This window comes from Meriones unguiculatus, chromosome 18 (assembly GCF_030254825.1).
Source record: "Meriones unguiculatus strain TT.TT164.6M chromosome 18, Bangor_MerUng_6.1, whole genome shotgun sequence".
In the NCBI taxonomy this organism is placed as follows: domain Eukaryota; kingdom Metazoa; phylum Chordata; class Mammalia; order Rodentia; family Muridae; genus Meriones; species Meriones unguiculatus.
In genome coordinates, this window is record NC_083365.1 from 66,417,370 (window position 1) to 66,443,650 (window position 26,281).

The following is a 26,281-nucleotide window of genomic DNA, read 5'->3' on the forward strand; positions in this document are numbered from 1 at the left end:
GAGAGAGAAAAGGGCTAGAGATATAGCTCAGCTATAGAGAGCTTTCCAGTATTTCTATAAATATACACACGAACAGATGAAAATTAGAAGTATCAAGGCTTGGTCATTCCTTTATAAGATTCACTGGCAAAATTTAACAAGGAGGAGAGAATATCACCCAAAAATTGCAAAACAGTGGCTATTCACTACTCACTCAAAGAGCCTAAAGGTTTTAAAAAGTAAGATTTTTCTCAAATTATGAAATTATCAAATGAAGCAGTCACTGTTCTCCTATTTTACAAATAAAAATGTTTACACCTGACAGTTCTGTTTTCAACAGTAACAACCTTTTAATTTCTATAGCCTCTTCACTGGGAAATGCTTGTAACACAAAAGTCTGAAATGGTTCCAGATGCTCACACTGACAAAGCATTCCCAGCTCAGCTTGCCTTACAAACCCATCAGCTCCTCTCAGCGACAGGCTGCACTGGTTCAACCACAATACGCATGGGTGAGCTCACGTCAGCATGCTTTCAATCCCAAGCACCAAAAGAAGGGAGGGCTCTGTGTTAACTAGTCCACAGAGCCAAGGATGCAGTTTCAATAATCCTGCTAAGAAAAGAGTGAATAAGGCTGCATTGTTACGGGGGCTCTGTCTGCTTTCCCTACCAATTATTTGCCTGGCTTCTCTCCTTTCTTCCCTAGACCCAGAAGCAAAACTTAACAGTGCTCTTTCAGTGGCAGCAGAGTGCCCTTCTACTGTCCAATAAGATACTTTGTAAACATGTCAGGCAGCAACTGTGCAAAGTTTTCTGCCTAGTTTCTGGTAATAATTGAACCCAGGGCCTCAAATAACCCAGACAAGAGTTCGGCAGCAGAGTCACATCCCAGTCTATACAATTGTTTCTTCTGGATTCCAAGTCGTGTAGGCTACTTAGCCATCTTTCATCTAATAAGTTGTTGGACATGCCCCTTTTAAATACTTTTCAGCATGGAAACCACTTAGTTGTACAAATCCCAAATGCCTCTACCTGGAACAGTAAGCAGTGCTTTTACCCTGGTTCAGAAACCCAATCAGACTTGCAACGACTTAATACTATTACATGTTAAACATGAAATAAAAATACTTTTTGTGTCCAGATTGTTTGCTCTCAGAAGACAGACCTGTATGTTGCTCAAGTTTCAACTCTTAATATAGTTAGGGGAAAAAAGCAAAAAGCAGAAAAAAAAAAAACAAAACCCCAAAACAAAACAAATAAACACACACACATGCAAAAACAAAAAAAACAAAAAAAACAACCAACCAAAACAAAACCCAAAACTCTTTATCTGGTGACCTGGGTATTGTTTCAGGGAGCCCTTGTATACATGGCACTGAGCACAAATGAGCACATTCCTCCTAGGCAGCATCTTTATAGTGGAGAGTAGCCAGTGCCTTAAGAACTCATGTCTCACTCAAATAAATGAAAAAGATTTTCCTACAAGGAATTCAATTAGATAAATCCAAGACAACTATCCAATAATGGGCTGGTCAAAACATTTAAATATGACAAAAGCATAATATAGCAATTAAAAAGCGAGAGAAAATGCTTAAAGATCTAAAACAGATCCTGCCATCGGGTATGTGTGTATGTGTCTAAAGCCACAGGGCTATGTGGCCCTGGTTGTCCTGAAACTCTGTATATCAGGCTGACCTTGAACTTCTGCTTCTTCCCTTTTTTTTTTTTAATTGCAAGATTTATTTATGGATATATTTATTTTTACTTTGCTTTTCAGGTTATGACACATACACTTTGATACTGTGCTATTAGCTATAAAGATGTTAACATCTGAAAAATCTTTAATTCTCTGAGATAATTTTTTTCCCCTTGGGTTCTTGGCATATTTCCCTTCTTCATCCATGGTACTGTTTCTTGTTTTGACTTCTGCATTTTCTGAAAATAACTTAGATTTTCAAATTTCTTTTGGTACCTGTTGTTTTACATTTTTTTAGAAATTTATTTATTGTTTTATGCCTCTTCCTTCTTAAAGATTGAAGGTGTGTGCCACGACGCCTGATCATACTTCTCTGATTTAAAGGACACACTGTAAAGTATTACAAATTGTTTCATTAAAACATACAAATGTGAACATATGAAAATGTGTATTATTTTTTTAGACTGAGAACAATAAAATAGTACTTGAGATTACTGGTGAGGGGCTGGAGAGATGGCTCAGTGGTTAAGAGCACTGGTTGCTGCAAGACCTAGATTCAACTCCCAGTCTCCACAAAGCAGCTCACAACTGTATGCAACTCCAGTTCTAGAGGATATGATCTCCTCTTCCGGTTCACAGGCACTGTAAACATGTGGCACACGGATATCCATGCAAGTAAAATACTCAGACCCATAAAAGAAAAACTGAACTGCAAAAACTATTTAAAAGAAGGTTACTAATGACCTTTTCTTATATTTTTAACTTCCTCTGCAACGAATACAATTTGTTGCAGAGAATAACAGAATCCTTTATTATAGTATTTGATGTGGATAACATAGTTATGTTTTTTGGGAAAAGTACTGTTAACAAGCAGGGGCTAGAGCAACGACTCAGTAGTCATGAGCACCTGTTTCTCCTTCAGAGAACCTGAACTCAGTTCCCAGCACCCGTGTCAGGAGGTATACCTGTTATCCCCAGCTCCAGGGATCCAATGCCCTCTCTATCCTCCATGGGCACCTGTACACATGTACACACAGATACACAAAAAGCCAATAGTGTCACCCCACCAAGATCTGTTCCTTATAAACTGCATGCATTTCCCCAAAATATGAATGCTTTCTCTTGATTCCTTCTCAACTTTCTTCAGATGGAAGATCATCTTAGGTGTCTATATTTGAAGAACATTTAACAGCAGGCTGAAAAATCAATAGGCTAATTATAGGCCCCCACCCTTCCCTCTGTTTTCCAACAGGATCTCACTGTATAGCCCTGGCTGTCCTGGAACTTGCTATGTAGACCAGGCTGTCCTAGATCTCCTAGAGATCCACCTGCTACTGCTTCCTGAGTGCTGGAATGAAAGGAGTACACTACCACACTTGGCCAATTACTTATAAATTTTGAGGAAATTTGAGAAGGAAATAGAGTACTTACTAAAATCATACTGAGCTCTAAGAAATCTCTTCCTGGTTGGATCTATTCAAGACTAGTTTGGGAACCATTAAGATGGCTCAGCAGGGGAGGGCACTTGCAGCCAAGTTTGATGACTCAGCTCTCTGGGAGCACAGTGGAAGAAAGAACAGACTCCCCCAAGCTGTCCTCAAGTCTCACATATGTATCCCAGGTAGGCAAACACACAAACACACACTGTAAAAGCAAACAAACAAACAACCCTGAACGCTTACACTTTCTCCTCTTAGCCATGCCCTGCCATTAAACAAGTTACCCCGGCGGAGGGGTTGGAGGCGCACACCAAGCAGGAAGTTCAGTCTGCTTTACGCATTCTTGTTTCTCCACTCCAGCAAGACAACCCAAACAAACACATCTTAAAGTGCAATTTAGGAGCTGGGGGAGTCCTGGGTCACCATTCTTTTGAGGAAGGTCTGAGCTCATGTTTGTGAATTCTCAAGTCTGTTTTCTTTCATCTCCTCCACATTCCATGACTAGAGACTGGAAAATTCAGAGCTCAGAGACAGGCGCTGATGTACTTTCCTAAAATCAGGGTCTCAAACAGTTATGTTTAAATTGCTAAGAAGATAAAGATGGAAAGCATGCAGGTACAGATTCTTGGGTGCTTAAACTGAAAGTTTGTATCTTAAAAAGAAAATAAATTCCCCCTGACTTCCTATTTTTAAAGTTTAGTTGATATTTTTTTACAAAATGCAGAAAGCTGTTATTTCCTTTTACTCCCAACAGGGGTTATGGAAAAACAATTTGCTCATGTATCTTAACAGAGAAAATATAATCACAAACATAACAGACATAACTAACAAAGAATCACCTAGGAAGCTTCTAAAACAACACATACACCCTCACCCAAAGCCCTCCAGCCAAATAGTGTGCAAACAGCCTTTCAGTGAGTTCAGCTCCGAGAATCTGAAGAAACTCACCCCTACTGCTCAAAGGGCAGAGCCTAAATCACAAAAATGCTAACTATCTTTCAAAACAGCCTCTCCAAGTATCTCTGTGGGCAGAGGCATTTTTAACATTTTAAACTATTTTAGAAGCTGTTAAAAAATATATGCTAAGAACACAAGATTTGTAATCGAACAAAACCACTTCTGTTTAGTCTAGATGAGCAACTGCTTTCCTTAGGTTAACAGTAATTTCAAAAGAAGACTTAGACCAACCATCACAAAATATTTTCAAGGTATCTTTGTTAAAATTTTTTAAAAAGTCAAATTCATGGCTGATACGTAGGCGATCTAAGTATGTAAATTACTGTTAAATTAAAAAAAAACAATATATTTATTCTTTTTGTGTTTTTGTCTTGTATATATGTATATGCACTGTATGCATGCCTGGTACCTGTGGAGGTCAGAAGAGGGTACAGATCTTCCATAAGGTGCTTTTCTAAGATATTTTGTCACAGCAACATTGGAGCTGGAGAGATGGTTCAGGTGTTGAGTCAGCTTCATGCAAGTTCAGGACTACACTTCAGTTCGCAGTAGATCTGATGCCCATTTCTGGATTCCAGGGGTTCCAGGCATACATGTGCACATACATTAATGCAGGTACTCAGATACATAAAATGAAATATATCTTTTAAAAAAGTGTTTAAGAGGTGGGTGGAGTGGCTCATGCCTTTAATCCCAGTTAGTGCTCTTAAAACTGCTGAGCCATCTCTCCAGCCCCTCAATATTTTTCTTGTTAAGTTCTCTTAGTTTAATTTCGATAGGTTATCTGTCTGGGAGTTCATTCTTATTTTTCCAACTTCTAAGTTCTCCTAATGGTTTCCTACAACCATCTGGACTTGTGTATTATTTTTTGTAACTTCTCTGTCTCTGGTTTTATAAAAATAACTTGTCTATCATGACCATGATCAGTTAGGTCCACGGCTCACCAACACTGTTTATCCTTTCCAAGAGCAATCTCTTTGATATGTCAGTATTTCATATTCTTTTGATTACTATTTCATTAATCTCTGCTTTTGTTTGTACTGTGTATTTTCATCTTCCCAGTTTAGGTTTGGGCTTTTCGTTTTTGGTCTTTTAAGACCTTAAGGCGTACCATTAGGTCATTGATCTCTCTGATTTCTGAATTTTTTTTTTTTTAAAGACAATGTTTCTCTGTGTAACAGCCTTAGCTGTCCTGGAATTCACTTTGTAGAGCAGACTGGCCTGGAACTCACAGAGATCCACCCATCTCTGCCTCCCAGGGATTACAGGCGTGCGCCACTGTGTATATCCGTAATACTAGAACTTCTATGGGGAAATGGGAGATGGGAGATAAGAAAACTGGATGACTTAAAAGCCAACCAATTAGCTCCAAGTATGTCTGAGATTCAGTGGCAGGAAAAAAAAAAAAAGAGAGAGAGATGCCACTTCAACAAGGTGGAAGGTAAGAACCAACTCCCCAAATCGTCCACTGAACTCTATACATGCTCCAAGTCACGTGCATGCACATGTACCAAGCCAGGCGCGGTGGCACAGGCCTGAGTCCCAGCACTTAGGAGGCAGAGGCAGGCAGATCTCTTTGAGTTTGAGGCCAGCTTGGTCTACAAAGTGAATCCAGGACAGCTCAAGGCTACATAGACAAACCCTGTCTCAAAAAACAAAACAAACAAACAAAATAATAACAATAAAATAAAAAGTTTCTGTAAAGTGAAAGAAAACTATCAACAGAGTCAAAAGACAGTCTATATGATGGTAGGGAATCTTGCTAACTATCCATTTTAAAGAGGATCAGTATGTAGGACATAAAAGATTGAACTCCTGAGAGAATACAGACTACACAGTAAACAAGCAAATAAACTGAAAATGCACTTTTCAAATGAAGTACAGCTTGCCAGTAATTAACTGAAAAGCCACCCTCTTTAGGCTCATCAGGAAAAGACACATCAAAGCTACCACTGAAACCGTCTCATCCCATTTAGAATGGCTATCAGCAAGAAAACAAAAAGCAACAAATGCTGAGGAAAATGTGGGGGAGAAAGAAACCCTTGTACATTGTTGTGGGAATGTGATATACTCTGGCCACTACGGAACACTGCAATCTCATGAACTGCTAGTGAGGTGGAGGATACTGTATCTGCTATAGAAAAGTTTGTGCATTCTGCAAAATTTCATCAGTCACTACATCACCCTGTTCTCTTTCTAGGTACTCCCAGATCTGAAACTTTCTTAAGTTCAAAGATGTTCAGAGCACCATCAAGAACAGTCAAATAAAATAAAAATTTAATTATATAAAAAGAACAGTCAAATAAAACTAAACAAAATGCCCACCAATTGCTGAATAAGCAAAACGTGGCAGTCACATTCAGCCACAGGAAGGAATCAAATACTGAAAAATTCACGTACAATAAATATTAAGTTTGAAAACACTGACAAGAAAGGCTGTAATTAGATTATCATTTATATAAAACTTTCAAAATAAGCAAATCAATATGGATAGAAATATAGTACTTGTCAGAGTATAATGTTGGAGAGGGTTAATGAGGACCGAGTGGTAATATATCCAGGGTTTCTTTAAGGAATGATGGAGTATTCTGAAATTAGTGAAAATACTTAGAAAATCCCGAATGTACTAAAACAAATTACATAATCTAAAATGGCAAATTTTATAGTACAAAAAAATGTATCTTGATTTTTCAAAGTGGTCTCTTTTTGAAATAAAAATGCATACGCTAGGGTCAGATGAAGGGGAGGAGATTGGTAAAGGGGCAGGGGAGGAGATGAGGGAGGGAGGGAGGACTACAGCTGGGATACAAAGTGAATAAAAAAATTATATTAAAAGAATATTAAAAAAAACAAAAAGAACCCACACATATGAAAATAAAATAAAGGTTTTTTTTCAAAGAAATAAAAATGCTATGGCTAGGCTAGCTGAAGTCAACTGTTTTCCTTAAGCATGCCTTCTCTTTGCTCTATAATCCTCCTTGTCAGAACACATAATGCAGACTACACAACTTCAAAGGAGTTCTCTATACATTGTGGTATACTATATAAGGTAATCAAACACTACAGTTTATAAGCCCTACCTCCTCCCCCAAAAAAGTCCAAGAATAATTCAGTGGCTTAAATACAGTCAGCATTTGCCCAGGAGGAATGGAGTGATTGGTTAGGTATAGTTAGATCTCCACAATGTTTTAGGTTTATAATACTGTGAAAGCAACACACATTTAACAGAAATCATTCTATTTTTATTTTTCCTCAAACTAATATACAAGTATAATTATCTTTTGTGATGAGAGACAGTGGCAGTGAGTCACGGATTCCATTAAGACCCAGAATTGTTCATTGTGTGATAAACAACCAAGACTCTACTATTAACTGTAGTGCTCGGCTATGATATGCTGAGATAGATGCATTCTGAACTCACAGCATTTACAATTCACAACAAATTTATTCAGATACACTACATCTTAAAGTCAAGGAATAGATAGGCACATCCATGGATGAGAACTATTACCACAAATATGGTAGGCTGAAAACATTATAATAACCTTTGCAGTATCAGACTCAAATTAAACTTCACAGGAGTTATATGGCATCTACTATATATCTATACATAGAAATAACTGTGAGCTTAAGTTCTCAAATCTTATCACAAAGCTTACTAAACAACTTGTTAATTCCAGGACTAAGATGGAAATACCAGACAAACCTGGAACATTTACTTGGGCAGAAAGTAAGTTAGCACAAAGAATGATACACTCATGTTAAATGAACATGAAAGCATTTTGAAGCAGCTACCATTTGGCCAAACTTGGGAAAATGTGAGCATCAAAATAAATGAGAGTAACAGCATACTGAGTAACACAGGAACCAATTTATTTATACATGGCTGGATAGGGAACAGTCTCAGAAAAACTTAACAACTACATAAGGAAAAGTAAAAAGCAGGTTACTTAAGAGGTGGAGGCAACAATATCACCAATTCAAGGGTGGCTCAGCTACATAGTAAGTTTGGATATATAAAGACATACAAAAGGGAAAGAGAACTTAGAAATGAGGATTGGAAGTCACACTGTCATTAAGTGATAGAGTTGGTGTCGCTAATTAGGGGCACAATGAAGTTACATTGACAGCTAGTAGAACAGAATGGAACACAGGATTACTTTTTAAAATGCCATTTCAGGAGGTAACAGTAAATCACAGAAAGGGACAGCATACGAAGTAACTGGCCTGTTTCTTCAAAAGTTTCAAAGTCATGAAAATAAAATCACCACAGAACCACAATGTCTCAGATTAAAGCAACTAAAGAAACAAGACAACTAAGTAAAACAGGATTGTGAACTGGACCTTGGTGGCTATAGAGGGCATTCTAGGGACACTCTAGTCAAAATGACTTCAGTAGTGTGTAGATTAGATGATGATGATTTCTAAATGTTAATTTGCTGGTTTGCTGGTTGCATAAAATTGTGAACCATGCTTATTTACAGAAAGCATACACTGAAGAGTTTAAGAGTGATGAGACATCTTAACTCTCAGAAAGGTATTTGTACCATTCTTATGGCTGTTCTTTGCTTATGAGATTGTTTCAACTATGAAATTGCTACATATGTATGCAACTATAAAAAGACTGAATGAAATACAAAACATAAGCCTTTAATCCTGACATGCAGGAGGCAGAGGTAGGTAGATCTCTGTGAATTCAAGGCCAGCCTGGTCTACATAGAGTTCCAAGACAGACAGGGATACAAGGTGAACCTTTGCCTCAAAAATAGTAAGACCAAACTAAGATCTGTACATATGACAGAAAAATAAAATTTTAATTGATTTTCTTATTAATTTTGGTTATTTCCATAATGAGTACAAAATACAAGCATCATACACATTTTGAACTGCTTGATAATGATCAATGAATTAAACTTTGGTACATTAATTTTAGATATACGTGCATGGCACACTTTCAAGACTGAACTATAATATGTTAATACCTTGGATCCTTTATATTTTGTCCTTCTACTTTGGATTATGATGTGTCAAAACAGTAAGTATGACAAGGACATAAGGAAATCATGGGTTAAAATTTAAGCTTTAAAGTATTATCTAGAGTTCAGTATAATTTTTCTATTTTTTGGAAAATCTCAATATGTATACATGAAGAGTTCTGGGGTGTGCATGTGTACGTGCGAGAGAGAGAGAGAGAGAGAGAGAGAGAGAGAGAGAGAGAGAGAGAAGACAGAGAGCGAGAAAGCCTTGTATCTTGAGGGCCCCCCTCTGACACATGCGCACATACACACACCCCAGAACTCTTCATGTCTCTAGATAATACTTTAAAACTTAAATTTTATTCCATTTGATTTTATAGCACAGTAAGCATAGTTACTTTCAGTTACTTGCTTAGCTGACACATTCAGTTCCAGAATAAAATAAATTGATATTTAATGAATAATAAGCATGATAGATCAAGGGCAGTGTTTGTTTTAGAAATTAACATCATTTATCTAACAGCACATAAAACTCTAGTATTAGCATTCTTTCTGTTACACAGTGGTTCATAATACCCTAGATAGTATTTGTTAAAAACATATTTCCAAACCCCATTTTTAAAAATGCTACTTTTGTAATTCAGGTTAAGAGCGGGTATTTTTTTAAAAAGTATTTCAGGTGACTGTAAAGCAAAGAGCAGCCAACTACTGTGATACCCAACTACAATCCTAAGGTTTAGGGAAGGTAACATTGGCAGCTCCAGGCCAGTCCAGGCTTACAGCCAGACCCTATTTTAACCCACAACAAGCGAAATAAGATAAGGAGTGTTTCAGGCCACAAGAAATGACAAAAAATAAAGAATGCATTAAGAATATTTTAGCCTTCACTTAGTCCATGATCTGAACATTGCCATTTCTGTAGTCATAATAGAACCTCCAAAAGATACTCACTGCAACTTGGGCTGAATCCATGAACCTCAGACCAAAGTAGTCACTTTCAATCAAGTCCAGGTGATACATAATTTGATCAAACAGCTCTTGTCCTTTGGCTTTTTTCTGAAATAGCAGTAAGATGAATTAGTAAGTGGCTTGACCAGCGTCACTGTTCTAATTTCTGATCTTAGGGAGAAAAAGTTATTTCTTTTAGTTTTCTGCTCATTTCTAAATTTGCTTTAATGCTTGTTTTCCTCCAATGGGAAGATTCCCAAATATGTCCTCACCAATTTCTTCTTGATGTTAAGTGATCCCAGTGTTATCCACTGTATTTTTATTTAATTGTACTCTCCCTACCTCCTGTTTCCACTGGGCCCTTTCAAGCAAGCTATCATTCTCATTTCATACTGTTAACCTTCCCGATTTTTTATTTCATCTGCCATTGCCCAAGTATTCTCTGTAATTAACTTTGACTTCTGAGATACTTCTGTATTCTGTCTTTGTATTTTAGGAATGTAAGTTACTCTTTCTAGATTAAATATAACAAGAAAAAAATTAACTCTAAAGTCTATGACTGCTTCATGGGGGCTGGGTAGGATCCTAGAGAAGAGAGGCCCAAGAACCAAAAACCAGTTAATACTTTGAACAATTCCTAAGGACAGAAATTAATACTCACTCCCCAGAGGATATACTGCTTTAGCTATAACTCACCCAGCTCGGTAGGGAAGGAAATCTAGCTAGGTAAGTAATAATTCCGCTAAGTGTCATCATCAAAAAGGGAACACAGACTACTCATCCTGATTACCCTCCCTACTTTTCAACGCACCAGTATCCAACTTCTATTACATTAATTCTAAAGTACACTTCTAGATTTAATTTCACATTCCATCAACATTCTATATTTGTTCCAGAAACAAACAAACAAACAAAATCAAACATGGCCTTTTAACAATGAAATTCACTTTCTCCTGCCTATGCATCATTCCCAGCCTTCTGAAATATAGTAGCTGTGTTCTAGAGAAGAAAATGGGCTTCTGCAAGATGGATAGAACAAAAGTCTTTTCAAAGTATTGTATTTTACCTTCTTTAATAAGAAGTCAATCTAAGCCATCCAAAAGTGAACACATGGCATTTTCAAATTCTTTAAGTTAGTGATGCCCAAACTAAATCTCTACATCTAAAAGAGACTTTATTAAAACAATCCGGCTGCTGGAACAACACAGACATTCTAAAAACTTTCATTCATAAGAATAATCAGATTCTTAGCCAAGAACACTAGTTTAAACAGAATAAATGTGCCACAAAGTGTTATTTTTGCAATAAAGGAAATGACTACAGTTTGTTAGTTCTGCCTGAAAGTACCAACAAGCTGGCTTTATGTTTCAACTTGAGCCTCAAAGAATAAATGCAGCCCTGCTAGCCTAGGTAAAAACAAAATGAAGATAGGAGGAAGGTCATAATAGTCTTTGGTGGTATGGAGGAAAGAAAGAGACTGGAGACAAGCAAGAGTCAGAAGATCGAGTGACAAAGCTGCCCATGGAATGTAACTTACTAAATAGAATTATCAGCATTCTTCAAAATACCTTACTAGTCATTATTTAAGGTTAGAGTACAAACTGGAATTTAAAAAATCTTTCATGGGCTGGTGAGATGGCCTAGCGGTTAAGAGCCCTGCTACTCTTGCAGAGGTCATGGACTTGGTTTCCAGCACCCACATCAGGCCACTCACAGGGCAAATTCCAGCTCCAGGGATCCAATACCCTCTTCTGGCCCCAATGGGAACTTGATACACACATGGACAAGCAGGTACACACAGACACACACACAAATAAAAATAATTTCTATTAAAAAAATCTTTCCTAAGTACACCTCGCTCACTCTTAAAACTGTCTCTTTGTCAGAAAGTGTTGTCTGTAATTTGACCTGTATGCTGTAACACTGAGACATCAGAGCATGCCTTTCTTTCTCCTTACAATGTCTTATTTGCACCTCATCAATTCTTGGTTCTGGCTACTCAGAAATGAATACATTCATGCTGGCTGTTGGTTTCTGTCAACCTGACACAAACCTAGACATACCTGGGAAGAGGAATCTTGATTGAGAAAATGTTCCCTATAGGCAAGTCTGCAGGACTTTCTTTTAAATCCCTTAATTCCATTTTATTTATTTTTTTAAACTTTCATACAATATATTTTGATGGCTAGGCAGTGATGGCACAAGCCTTTGATCCCAGCACTGGTGGGAGGATTGGGGGAAGAGTGGAGATAGACTGATCTCTGTGAGTTAGAGATAGGCTAACACTAAAGAGTAAGCTCCAGGACAGCCAGGGTTATACAGAGAAACCATGTTGCAAAAAACAAAACCAACCAACCAAAATATTCCCTCCTCACCCAGCTCTCTCTGAGTCAACAAACAAACAAGGAGGGAAAAAAAGGCAGAATGAAACAAAACCCTGTGGAGTTTGTTTGGTGTTGGCTCCCTATGCCTGGACGCAGGATATGCTCTGGAGGGTAGTGAATATGCCCAATGACATTCCATTGGAAAACCTTATTTTCTCTTTGTCAGCTGTCTCCAGTTTCAAATAGCTTTTTGATTAGGGGTGTGCCCTCATGTCCACTGGCCGTTCTCAACGCTGGGAGCCTGACTGGCTAGAACCAGTGCAGGTCTTACGCATGCTGCCACAGTCTGAGTTCATATATGCATCCCTATCAATCCTGTGTGTCTGGAATATACTGTTTACTTGGAGTCATCTACTACCCCTCTTTCCACCGCCTCCTCTTTCCTGCATAGATCCCTGAGCCGTGGGGGGAAGGGGTCTGGGGAAGGCATCCCATGTAGGACTGAGGGCTGCAAAGTTTCACTCTCTATACACTGTCCAGTTGTGATTCTCTGTATTAATTTCTATCTACTGCAAAAAAGAAGCTTCTCTGATGAGGACTGAACAAGGCACTGATCCTCCAGATTAATGTTAATATGGGAGGCCCAGTTAATACTGGGGGCAGGTATGTTGTATTTGTGTAAGAAAGGAAGCTGAGAAAGCCGGGAGGAGCAAGTAGTAAGCAGGCCTCTGCTTCAGTTTCTGCCTCCAGGTTCCGGCCTTGAATTTCCCTGATGAAGGACTCTAAGGTGTATGGCAAATAATTCCTTTCCTCTCCAAGCTGCTTTTGGTCATGCTGTTTTATCAGAGCAATAGGAAACCTAAGCTAGCACCAAGTAGAAAGGGCAGGAAGCGCAGGCCCCCACAGTTCTAGCCAGGGCAAATCCCATGTGAGCTGCCAGAAGCCTTAACCTACTACTTAGTTTCTTTCCCCCAACAAATGAGCCCAGATGACTCTCTCAGTGGGACCAGTCCTTCCTTCACATTCTACTCCAGAAGATTAAGAAGCCCTCTTTTTCACAGAACGCATCTCTCCCAGAATGTTCTTCCTCTGCCTATGTATGTAGAGCCAATCCCCAAAGAACATTTTTCCTACCCCTTGAAACAAACTCAAGAGTTTCCCTATACAGCCATTTTCTGGCTGTTGTGGTATTTCTTCTCTTCTAAACTTCACGGTAACCTTTCATTTTCCCTACTTGCTCAGACAACTAGTATGCTAAAAGCAGCTACTATGTCCAAGGGACTACAGAAAATTCAGAAAAACCTAACTACTGCTGAAAATTACTTTTACTTTCTAAAACCTGGCTACCAAACATACTTGCCTAGCACAATGCCTTCCTCCATTTCCACTATTTACCCTCTCTGTGACAGCTAACTCTTCTTTCATAATGTTCCACAGCATGATATGGCCCAGTCTAGGCCTATATGCTCATTACTCACCCTTGCTCCTTCCCCTCACCACATGGGTGCTAGCCATTTTTCTCTGCACGCTCACGTGCCCTTGCACCTGCATTGCTTTAGGTTTTTCCCTTCTCCAAATCAAGTCTGCCATCTATAACTACAACTAAGTGTCATTTTAAACATATTCCCTGGCTACAAAAACAAAACCAACCAACAACAAACCCCCAAAAGTGACATATACACACAAAAAATGTTCTGCTCATTTTTTAAGGGGTGGAAATAAAAACAAAACAAAACAAAACCAAACCAGAAAAGCTCAGTTGAAATGTAACTCATACCCCATTCACCCATTAAGTGTCTGTTCAAGGCTAGGTTTCAAGCCAGCTAGCATTACAGAGTGAGAGACTGCCTCAAAATCAACACAAAAATGTAACTCAAGGGGTTCTAGCACACAACAGATATATATAACCATTAGTTGATTTCAGAATATTTTCATTACCTCTGAAAGAAATTCTGTATCCTTTAGCTATTACTTTTTACCACCTCTCTGCAGGTTCCCAGGCATCTGCCCTAAGCAATCACTAATCTATTTTTCATTTCTACAGCTCTTCTTGTTCTAGGCTCTCACAAAACAAAATGTGTGGTTCTTTGTGACTGGTTTCTTTTTTCTTATTTATTACTTTTTAAATGTGCATTGGTGTTCTCCCTGCATGTATGTCTGTGTGAGGGTGTGAGATCCCCTAGAAATGAAGTTAAGACAGTTATGAGCCACCATGTGGGTGCTGGGAATTGAACCAGGCAGGGTTCTCTGGAAGAACAGTCAGTGCTCTTAACCACTGAGCCATCTCTCCAGCCCAGTGACTGGTTTCTTTCACTAGCATATTTAACATCATCTGTGTTACAGGTATCAGTGTTTAATTTATTTTATGGGTAGTAACTTGACTTTCCCTATACATCCTGATGTCCTCAGTCATTCCCACCTTCCTGCTATTATAAACAATGCTGCTGTGAACATTTTATGCAAGCATATTTTTGTTTTTCTTGGATAAATCTTGAAAAGTGGAAACACTTAGTCACAAGCTAACAGTGTTCTATCCTTTGAATAACTAAGATTGTTTTCCAAAGTAGCTGTTTTACATTCCAATCTCAGTGTTAATATGATCCTGATTTCTCTACATTCTCTCCAATACTTGCTATTATCTGACTTTTCAGCCTTCTTACACGAGTGTGAAGGAATACTTTATTGTGGTGTGTGTGTGTGTGTGTGTGTGTGTGTGTATGTGCTGGATTTTAAAGCCAGGGCCTCACACATGTAGGCACACACTTGACCTATGACCAACCTGACTCTGAATTCTCATGTATTTGTCCTCATCTATTTTGTATGTCCTAACTAAACAATTTGTACTTGGATCTTTTGCTTATTTTTAAATCAAGCTGTCTTTTTATGGTTTGCAACAGTTCTTTATATATTCTAGATACAATTCTTCATTAGATATAGAATTTTGAAGTATTTTTTGTTATGATATTGTACAGTGTTTTACCTTTCTAAGTGGTCCCCTTTGAAGGGCACACACTTTTAATTCTGATTAGTTTATCTGATTTTTCTTTTTTGTTGTTGTTCATTATATTGATGTCATTATCCTAGAAAATATTCCTACATTTTCTTCTAAAGATTTTATAGTTTTAGTTCTTATGTTTATATCTTTGATTTATATTTTTTATTTATTTATTTTATTTATATTTAATTTTTATATGCAGTATGAGGAAAGGTCTCAAGTTCATTCTTTTTTTTTTTTTAAGTTCTTTATTTTATGTACATGAGTGCTCCAGAAGATGGTATCAGATCATATTACAGATGGTTGTGAGCCACCATGTGGTTGCTGGAAATTGAACTCAGGACCTTTAGTAGAGCAGCCAGTGCTCTTAACCTCTGAGCCATTTCTCCACTCCCCTCCCAATTTATTCTTCTGCATGTAGGTATGTGTTAGAGGAAAAAAAAAAAAAAAAACCAAAACCCTATTCTCTGTTGAATAGTCTTGGTATCCTTAGCAAGAGTCAACTGGATCACAAATGTAGGCAAAACACCCAACCATACAAAAATAAATAAATCTAAAAAAAAACATTTTTAAAGGCCACAGTTTTTGTTTCAAAAAGTTAATCTAAAACTGTGCTGTGTTATTGCACTGTTTCCTAACATATGTAGAACCTGATCAAAGCAGCACCATTTTGAACAGTCACTAAATACTTGTTGCTATTCTTGTTTCAGCGCCTGACACCTTTCTCCTCCATATCACACTGCCCTTTAAATGCGCTTCTCTACAAACTCAGTATAGCCTACCCATCAACAACCTAAGATGTCATACTTCAAACATTAGGTAATAAAATTTTCCAGGCTCTCAAACAGCAAATCTCATGCTTTTCACTACATATCTAATAATATTTTAATTGGACTAATACACAAAACTCTTCAAGATTCTTATCAAATAAAAATAAAAATGAAAATTATCCTTACTAAGGATCTCATGTTGGAACAGCTACAAGCCCTCAACAAGCCCTTACAGAAAATCTAGATGCCTTAAAGTTTACAAAATCAAAAACTCTAAAAATGTGCAGTCCAATGTACATGCTGACAACAAGCACACACAATAAGGACTTGCAAACACTTCTAGAGAGTTGGGTGTGGTGTACACAGCTGTTATCCAGTACTCAGGAGGTTGAGGCAGAAATTTCATGAAAGCCTGGAATGCATACTGAGACTTTACCTCAAAATAGATAAATACATAGATAGATAAAACAAAAGCTGAGCATGGTGGTGCAAGCCTGTAATACCAGCACTTGAGGAGACAGAGGCAGGTGGATTGCTGTGAGTTTGAGGCCAGCCTGGCCTACAAAGCGAGTCCAGGACAGCCAAGGCTACAGAAAGAAACCTTGTCTTGAAAAAACAAAAAAATAAACAAATAATAATAATAAAACAAAGCTGGGAGGTGGTGATGAAGGCCTTTAATCTCAGCATTTGGGAGGCAGAGGCAGGCAAATCTTTATGAGGCCAGCCTGGTCTACAATGTGAGTTCCAGGACAGCCAAAGATAGAGAAACTCTGTCTTGAAAAAAACCAATAAACAAACAAACAAAAAAACACCAACAACAATAAATACCAAGAAAACTTGAGCCTGAACAAACCATGCAATTCTTCAGAGTAAACTTATATATTTGAGGCCTTTCAGAATTTATTCAACTATATATCACATATAGCTATCAATCTGTCATACTTTTCAAACTGAATTTTAGTAAAATGTCTATAGGAGTCTTAGTATCTGCTTTGATACACTGCTATGTAGAGTCTTTCAGAGGCCCTCTATGGTAGACTCCTATCCTGTTTCTTGTTTTCTTCTACTTCCAATGTCCATCCCATTTGTCTTTCTAACTGAGGGTTGATCATCTTACCCTCCTTCTTGTTTAGCTTCTTTAGGTGTACAGATTTTAGTATGTTTATCCTATCTTATAGGTCTAGTACCCACTTATAAGTGAGTATATACCATGTGTGTCTTTCTGCTCCTGGGATACCTCACTCAGGATGTTCTGTTCTAGATCCCACCATTTGCCTGCAAATTTCATGATTTCCTTGTTTTTAATTGCTGAGTAGTATTCCATTGTGTAAATGTACCACAGTTTCTGTATCCATTCCTCCATTGAGGGACATCTTAGGCAGAGTGCAGGGAATCACATGAAAGAAGGGGGAGTTAGTAAGACCTGGAGAGGACAGGGAGTGCCACAAGGACCAAATATGGGCACAAGGGTCTTTTCTGAGACTGATTCTCCAACCAAAGACCATGCATGGATATAACCTAGAACCTCTGCTCAGAAGTAGCCCATGGCAGCTCAGCATCCAAGTGGATTCCCTAGTAAGGGGAACAGAGACTGTCTCTGACATGAACTCAGTGGCGGGCTCTTTGAGCTTCCCCAAACCCCTGAGGGATGAGCAGCCTTGGTAGGCCACAGAGGAGGACATTGTAGCCAGTTCTGATGAGACCCGATAAACTAGGGTTAGATGGAAGGGGAGGAGGACCTGCTCTATAAGTGGACTTAGAGAGGGGCAGGGAGGAGATGAGGGAGGGAGGGTGGGATTGGGAGGGAATGAAGGAAGGGGCTATAGCTGGGATATAAAGTAAATAAACTAATTAATATAAAAAATAAAAAATGTCTATAGGAACAGCAGCTATCAAGAAATATCCAATGAAACTTATGTTAAAAATCACATAATTTAGAGTTTTGTGAAGTTTCTAAAAAAGAACAAAGACGTAAGAGCTTTGGTATCTATAAAATGTTCTGAAACTCAAACCTGGCATGGCAGCACGCACGCACTCACACACACGCACATACACACACTCTGTAGTCAAAGCAGGATGACTACAAATACAAGGCCAACCTAAGCTTCAGTGTGATCCTCTACAAACACACTGGTGTCTACATGCAAAGACACAGAGTTAATTCACACTAATAACTGCCCTATCATTCAACGTGTCCTGCAGCTGCCATCAATTCCAGGTCTGCTCAGCCTACACGTACCCGTCCATGCTCATAAATACGCTAGTGCGTGATCCATACTCACCTACCTCACTGAGCCCAGGAAGTACAGACTGGCAGCTGAAGAAGGCGTACTTACCGGCAAATCCACACTAACGTCTGTGCCATCCAGAAGGGACACCCTGCATGTGATAACGGACTTGGCATCCCCAGCTGCAGGAATGTGTGTGGCAGCACGTTGTGCCTCTCGGAGTCGCTCCCTCTCAGCATGTTTGCGCATAGACCGGCGGCCAAGCGTTCTCCGCAGGAAACTCAGCATTTCTGCCTTTACAAAACCAGTGGTGAAACTGAGAGCAAGGAAAAGAAACTCCCAACAACTTGTAGTCAAATTAATGGTAGTATTTAGTAAAGGCTTATAGATGTTAATTTGAAAAAGCTGAAATACTGCTTTTTATACATAATTCAAAATGGTGCATATACATTCAATTTTCATTTCAAAAATCATCTTTAAAGCTAGATTTTTAACATAAAAATTTAAAACACATTAAAATAGAGCACGGCTTGCAATATGTTAAACTTACTGTCTTATTTTATAAGGAGCTGATCTGGCAGGAGAAAGCAACAATTCATGCTGTTCCCCAAGTGTTCTGAATCAGTAAGTGGTACCTAAGGAAGCTGATATCCTACACATATTACATAACAGTGCCAGACACCACTGAGGTCGACTCTGAGCTTTGTTTTTTTTTCTAAACTGAGCATTCAAAATAAAAATAACTACTATTTCAGCAAAGTACAAATACAATTGAACTGTTTTACTGCTTAATGTTCTACCAAGAACATTAAAGTTAAAATAGCTACTAGTTATTTAAAATATTGTACATTCTGATTAAAAACACTAAATACAAGAATGGAAACAATGCAAAAGCTACACCGGGTTCCCTCATAAACCTTAGTTTCACAACTAAGAGACTCCAAGAAAAGTAAACATCAACGAGGTACACATAAAGACAATTATTAATTCCAGGAAAAAAAGTGTAGAAAATGAAAAACAGCCACAGCATACACGGGCTCCGCAGCAAATAACTCAAGTTGTCCTCAGACTCCAGCACAGTTCTACAGTACCTACGCCAGAGACAGGACAAGTGCGGAAGAGAGCGGTTCTCAATCACCACACAGCAGTTTATCAAACAGCTTAGAGTGAAAAGCAGCATTAAGAACACAGGAAGGCACTGCCTGGGAGAGGAGGCAGCAGAATTCCAGCAGAGAGATAAACAGCCAAATAGAAGAAAATGGGTGACATGGAAAAGGACATCCCAAGTGAGAATAATAAGGACGCCTCATAAAAAATTCTAGTTATTCTAGTTAGAAGGCCAAAACAGGAGAGTTCTGAGTTCTAGACTAACCTGGTCTATAAATGTGCCAGTTGCATGCTAGGGTGAGCTACATATGGAAGTCCTGTCTCAAAACCAAATAACAACAAAAACACAAAAAAGATAAGATGGATTAGTGAGTAAAGGTCCTTGATGCAAAGCCTAACTTGATCCCAGAACCCACATAAAGGCAGAAGGAGAGAACTCTGCAATTGGCATGCAAGTGTACCCACCCCGCACCATGACTGAAACAGAGTCCAATAGCAGCCAAGGAAATCTAACCTAAAAAATAAGATAAAAGCCAGGCATGGCAACACACCCAGTAATCCCAGCACTGGGGAAATGGAAGCAGAACATCAAGATCATTCCTGGCCACACAGCAAGTTGTAGGCCAAGCCAGGTAACATGAGACACTGTCACAAACAAATAAACCTCCAAAAGAAGCAAAAACAAAAAGATAGATACGTGAGATGCACCAAACAGTTTCAAAGATTTACATCAGACCTCTAGCACTGCACAAAGTCCAGAAAAGTGGCTCCTCCCTGTCTGCCTGTTCGGTAGTGCGTGAAAGGCTGAACTGTGGCGAGAGAACCAGCTCCTATGGGTTGTCTCTGACACGCTCACACCTACGTACTCACATAAATCAGCTGTATATGTACACACACACAGTTCCAGGTCAGCCATGCTGCATAGTGATACCTTGTCTTAAACAAACCAAACCTGTCTTACAGTGAAAATTAAATAAAAAAATAAGTGAAAAAAAATCAAATAGAAAATTGAAAATAATATTCCACTTTGAAATATAATCCATATACATATACAAGTACATATAAACTACAAAGTGCAGATGGTTTAAGGGAGGTTCTCTCTGTAGAGAGTTAATCCAGAGGTCGTAAGAATATGTATTGTTTAAGTTTTTAAATACTAAAAAAAATAAAAAATAAAAATTGAGGATCAGACAAAGAAATTTAAAAAGTGTGCCCTGCCCTACCTCTGTTCCCTCATCCCACCTGCCCTCAATCCCACTCTGGGTGCTACAGCTAGGGATCAGTGGATTACTGGCCTCCACAAATCTGATTCCTTTTTAAATCTTTAACTGCCATGGCTCCTCCTCCTGGGCCTCTCTGTCTAGCAGCCTGCTCTCTCTGCTCCAGCGCTTTGCTCCACTTAAGTGTCTTTCTGGTTCCAGAACTTTCTTCATTAGTGGCTCTATCTCCCATTCTTCTTGTCAGATAGTTAGCTCTATATTTACACATAAAATGTTACTTCTTCAGAAAAGCACCCTCAGATCCTGAGGCTGGATTAGATGTCCCTGTCAGTACACAGGCTTTTCTTTATGACATGGAAAGAAACTGTAATTAAATATTTAATTGACCTTTTTTTTTTTTTTTTTTTTTTTTATGGCTAGCCTCCCTCCCATCCCAACCCCAAGGACAAGGACCTAGCCTGACTTGCTTACTGTGATGAATGATCAAACTGCTACTATGGCAGGGTTGCCGCAATACATACTACATATTAGACAATCAATAAAAAATTAACCCGATAAAGTAAATGTTACATTAAAAACTGGCACTAAAGAAGCAAATACTAAAAGAGACTTGAAAAATAACCTCAGCCCCTGGAAGGCAGAAGCAGAATTCTAGGTTCCAAGCCTAGAATCCAAGCCTATATACTGTATAGCAAATTCCCAAGCTAGCTTGGACTGCATAGGGAAAGACTGTCTCTAAAAACAACTGAAAATATGAGGGTTGGGAGTTACAGTTTTCAAATAAATAAATGTTCTGAGTTTTCAACAAGGTTTCTCTTCAATCACAGAAATGCAAACTGAAGTAATCCATTTCCTACTTAACCGATAGCTGCTTTAACCCCCACCCCAAGTGCACGCATTACTGAAGACCAACTGCACCTCCTCCCCGTTTGGTTCTTCTTGTTGCAGTGCTGGAAATTAAACCCAGGGCATCAAACTCGATGTACGGGCTTTTCAACTAAGGCACTGATTTTTTAAAACAGAAATACTGAAAACTATAGAAAACCTCCTAAAGTTATCAGTATCTTTCATTCATCCCAGTTACTCCCGCAAAAGAAAATGTAACTTTTTACGCACATCTATTCCCAAACACAGTGTGCTACCAGAACAAAACAAAAGAAAACCCCATCTTTGAGGATTCAGCTCAGTCTAGGGCGTTCCAGAACTCGGGTTAGGTTCCCAGTATCGAAAGGGGAAAAAAAAAAAAAAAAAAAGAACGAAGTGGGAGTGGATTTGGGGAGGGGAAAAAAAAAAAACGATCCTGAAGCGTTCAGCAAGACACATACAAATAACCCGCGGCAGTGCGTGGTGCTCAGCGTTGAGTTTAAGCTCAACTGGGGTTAGCGCAGTTGTGAGTTACATTAATAACGTATTGGTGAACTTATCTCTAATTATTGAGAAAAACAAAAACAAAAACTAGTAACTTTACTGCCAAACAACTTCGGAGCCTGGAGTCTTCTCGCTCTAACAGCAGGACCCGGGACACTACAGTCGCCACGGAGAGCGACACAATTATCTCCTACCCACCCGAGGACCCACCGTCACGGCCGCGCGCCACGCGCGGGGGCGGGGAGCGCCCGGGCCGCGGCTCTTCCCCGGGACGCACCTGCCTCACCCGATCCCAAGTTTCCCGGGGCCGCGCGCGAGCTCGTCCCAGCGGGTGTGTGCCCGCGACCCCGCCAGGTGACACTGGGGACCTCGCCTACCCTCACGGCTCCACGGAGGTCCGCGGCGACGGGTTTCTGCACGCCGCGCGGGACCCCGGCGACGCGCCCGGCCCTCGGCGGCCGCCGCGCGGTCTCGACCGAAACTCAGCTGGCGGCCCGATTGGCCGCCGCCGCCACTCCCCTCCTCTCCCAGCCCGCGGCGTCGCCTCGGGAGCCGGGCCGCCCACCCGGCGCGGCCGAGCGTCCCGCCCGCGGCGCGGAGCCGCCTGGACACCCGCGGCCACACTCTCACCTGGACTGGGGGGCGGTGAGGACCGTGCGCCAGCGGAGACCGCGAAGACTGGCGCGCGCGGCTCTTGGAGAAAGACGCCGAGGCGGCCCGGCGCGAGGACGGGTCTCCAGAGACGCCGAGAAATGGCGGCGGGAGGCGCGAGCCCACCCTGCGCTAATCTCCCGAGGACCCCGGCCGCCCGCGGGCACGCCCCTTAAAGCCCCAGCCAAGCTCCGCCCCCGAGGGGCGGGGTGCTCTGCTCTTAAAGGGGCAATGGCGCCGCCCCGGAAATCGGCCTCCAGAGGCTGAATTTAGGCTGGCAACGCCAGGTGGGACCAACAGGAATAAGAAACTGGCATCTAAAACCTGGAGTTGGTGGCACGCCAGCACTTGGGAGGCAGAGGCAGATGAATCTAAGAGATCGAGGCCAGCTTGGTCTACAGGGCGAGTTCCTAGACAGGCAGAGCTAAAAACCTGTCTGGGGTATGGGGAGACACAAAACAAACACAAAACCTGTAGTCTAAGAGGGTACCTGCTGCGCTTGTCTAAAATTTAGTCCTATCCCAAAGGTATGTGCGTGGAAACGTGACTGCCATCCTGATTCATTTATAAGACAACAGAGGGCAGCTGGCACGCTGGGGCACATGTTTAATCCCTGTAATTTGGGAGGCAGAAGCAGGAGGATCTCTGGTGAGTTCCAGGCCAGCCAGGACTGTTAAGATCCTGTCTTTAAAAAACAAACAAACAAAAAATACATTTACTTTTTTCGACTTGTGTATGTGTGTGGGGTAGGTAAGGAAGGGTGCATGTGTGCCACAGTACTTGTCTAAGAACTTGCAAAAGTTGGTTCTCTCCTATCTGTGAGTGTGGGGAACTAAACTCAGGTCAGCACACTTGGCAGCAAGCACTTTTACCCACCGAGCATCTCGATGACTCTTGTATGTTTTGAATTTTCACTTTCTTGATTATATAATTTAAAGTCAAATGTTGGGTTTCGGATACCGTTCAATGGTAGGTTGTTAGACTAGCACATACAAGGCTCTGGATCCAACCCTGGCACAGGAAAAATAGATAACCCAGATGTTTCTATTTTTAATGTAGTCTGGTATATCTATTTTTCTCTTATACAACTGTTCATTAATTGATTTGATATTTATTTTCTTGCTCCCCTACCCCCAAATCTTAAGAGATTAAAATAGATTTAAGCCTTTAATGTTAAAATTAACTTTTAGTCTATAATGGAGAAAGAGTAAACAAATATGTGTCAAGTAGTGATAAGTATCCTGGAGGAAAAACAAAGCAAAGAAAGGGAAATAGCAGACCGGTGATTTGGGTACTGTGGTCAGGGAGGTCCTGAGTGGCAAGGCAACATTCCATTCATTCATTCTTCAGAGAATTTATCAAAATGCCTCCTGGGCTGGAGGCCCTGGAGATAGAAAAGATAAGGAAGAAAGACAGAAGTCCCTCAAGGCAACCACTGTGCCAAAAGCCTCTGGAGTGACTGAGTTCAGGGCCAGCTTAGACTACACTGTGCAGCTGTCATAACAGCAGGGAGTGGGGAAATGGAATGAAGGGCTGCAATTTAAGCAAGGAGGAAGGCCTCAAGGCCTCTGAAGACTATTTACCTAAAGTAGGTGAGGAAGTAGACCAGTAGATAGCCCTGAAGAACAGAAGAAACAGCAAGGGCAGAGGACTATGTGGACCTGTTCAAGAACGGTAGTGAAACTGAAGCAGCAAGATAGGAGGTGACACGGAAAACAGAATGGGTATGGAACCTGGGTCTCATGATTTCTTGCCAGGAAATTACTGTGTATAGTGGGAGCACCCAGCTCACTGAAACGAGAAGGCAGTCTCTGGGAATTTGGCACTGTCCACGCCTACACCAACCCAACCCAGTTGTGGTCAGGCCTGGCAGAACAGCTCTTTCTGCTCCAGTGGTGTTGCCAGAATATTGTCAATCACCTGTGTGGCACCTCAGCTCAGGCCAAAGGAGCAACAGCTAAGTACTGCACATAGCCCTACCTGTAACAGGGCCTTTGGGATGGAGAGACTAAAAACTCCCTGGCTGCATTGGAGTAATCCCAGGAAACCAGTGTCATTTCTGCTATCTGGTACAGGTTTTTAAAACAAGACTAGTTTCAAAAAGGTAGGGTAGGCCTGGGATGTAGTTCACCTGGCAGATGTACACACATACAAAAATAATTAGTGTAAAATGAAATTATGCAACATATGATGACATGATTAAAAAGAATGAGATAGGGCTGGTGAGATGGCTCTGCAGGTAGACACAATGCCAAACCTGATGACCTGAGCTTGATACTCAGGACTCACATGGTGGAGAAAACTGACCCCTGTTAAGTTTTCCTCTGACTTCTACATGAGTGCTGTGTGTATATATATATATATATATATATGGTCATTCATGTCCCTCAACCCTAAAATAAATAAATAATGTGATAGATGGGAATAGGCTAATAAGAAAACATCCCATTATGAAAAACAAAGTTGCAGCCAGCTATGGTGGTGCATGCCTTTTTCCCCAGCAGAGGTGGGAGGATTGCTGTGAGTTCGAGGCCAACCTGGTCTACCAAGTGAGTCCAGGAAAGCCAAGGCACACAGAAAAACCCTGTCTCAAAAAACAAACAAAAAAGGAAGAACAAAGTTGCAGGCTATACACACAATCCTACAACCATAAATGTATATTCAGGCACACATCACTATGTCATTTTACCTTCCTTTGCCATAATGAGTTATCACATATGTACCTAAAACAAAGTTACTGGTGCTGGGTATGGCGGTACAGCCCTTTTATCTCAGCACCTGAAAGGCAGAAGCAGGCAGATCTGAGTTTAAGACAAGCCAAAGCTACCTAAAAACAAAACAAACTAAAAAAACCCCAACCAAAACCAGAGCTAGGAGTCTTTACTTCTTTAAAGATGTAAAAGAGCATGCTTGACTGCACCTGGGAAGGTGAGATTCAGGCTGACTTCAAGAGACAAGGTGTTGCTCTGGGATTACTGGCAGAATAGCCACAGTGAAGGAAGACTACAGATATTTTTATTTTCTAGTGAAATAGGGAGATGGCTTGATTGGTAAGAATACTTACTGCTCAAGTGTGAGGACCTTAGTTGGGATTCCCAGAACCCATGTGAAAAGCTGAGCACAGGTGTGTGTGCCTGCAACCGTATGTTGTAGGGGTTAGAGTTGGAAGAATCCAGGCTTGCTAGCCAGACAGTCTAGCTAGGAAAAAAACAAAACAAACAAAAAAACAAAAGCTGGTAAGATCCAGTTCAGTGAGAGACCTTGCCTCAAGAGAATAAGGTGGAGACTGACAGAGGAAATACCAGATGCTCTCCCCAAATATGAGCATAGGCAGCTACATACATGCAAATATCCCCCACACACATCACACATACACACACACACACACATACACACACACACACACACACACACACATATTCTTTAATTTTCTAAATTCTCTTTAAATCTCGAGTCTCCTCCTTCCCTCAAGAAAAGCCACCTGTGGCACTACTGATTATAAAAATAAACGTCATGTTTAGCATTCAGCCATCCTTCTAAATGATCACTCATTAATGAATAATAAATCACTGTCAGCAGAATCTAACACTAAACCCCCATTAAAATAATCCTGAAGTCATGAGA

At 40.2% G+C, this 26,281-nt stretch overlaps 1 protein-coding gene across 8 annotated transcripts in view; it reads right to left on the reverse strand.

Annotated features, from left to right (window-relative positions):
• The window catches only part of Epb41l5 (erythrocyte membrane protein band 4.1 like 5), a 92,279-nt gene extending 69,424 nt beyond the window's left edge, over positions 1-22,855 (reverse strand). For 2 of the 8 annotated variants that reach the window (XM_021633241.2, XM_060371669.1), the window contains exons 1-3: positions 22,284-22,420; positions 18,420-18,605; positions 9,998-10,102 (exon numbers count right to left, since the gene is read on the reverse strand). In XM_021633241.2, coding sequence (XP_021488916.1) covers positions 9,998-10,102; positions 18,420-18,599 — 285 coding nt within the window. In that variant the 5' untranslated portion in view covers positions 18,600-18,605; positions 22,284-22,420. Of the gene's footprint in view, positions 1-9,997; positions 10,103-18,419; positions 18,628-22,283; positions 22,511-22,636 lie in introns of those variants that run through there. The other 6 variants (XM_021633239.2, XM_021633240.2, XM_021633244.2 and 3 more) reach the window with 6 other exon arrangements.
• Between the last annotated feature and the right edge of the window lie 3,426 nt (positions 22,856-26,281).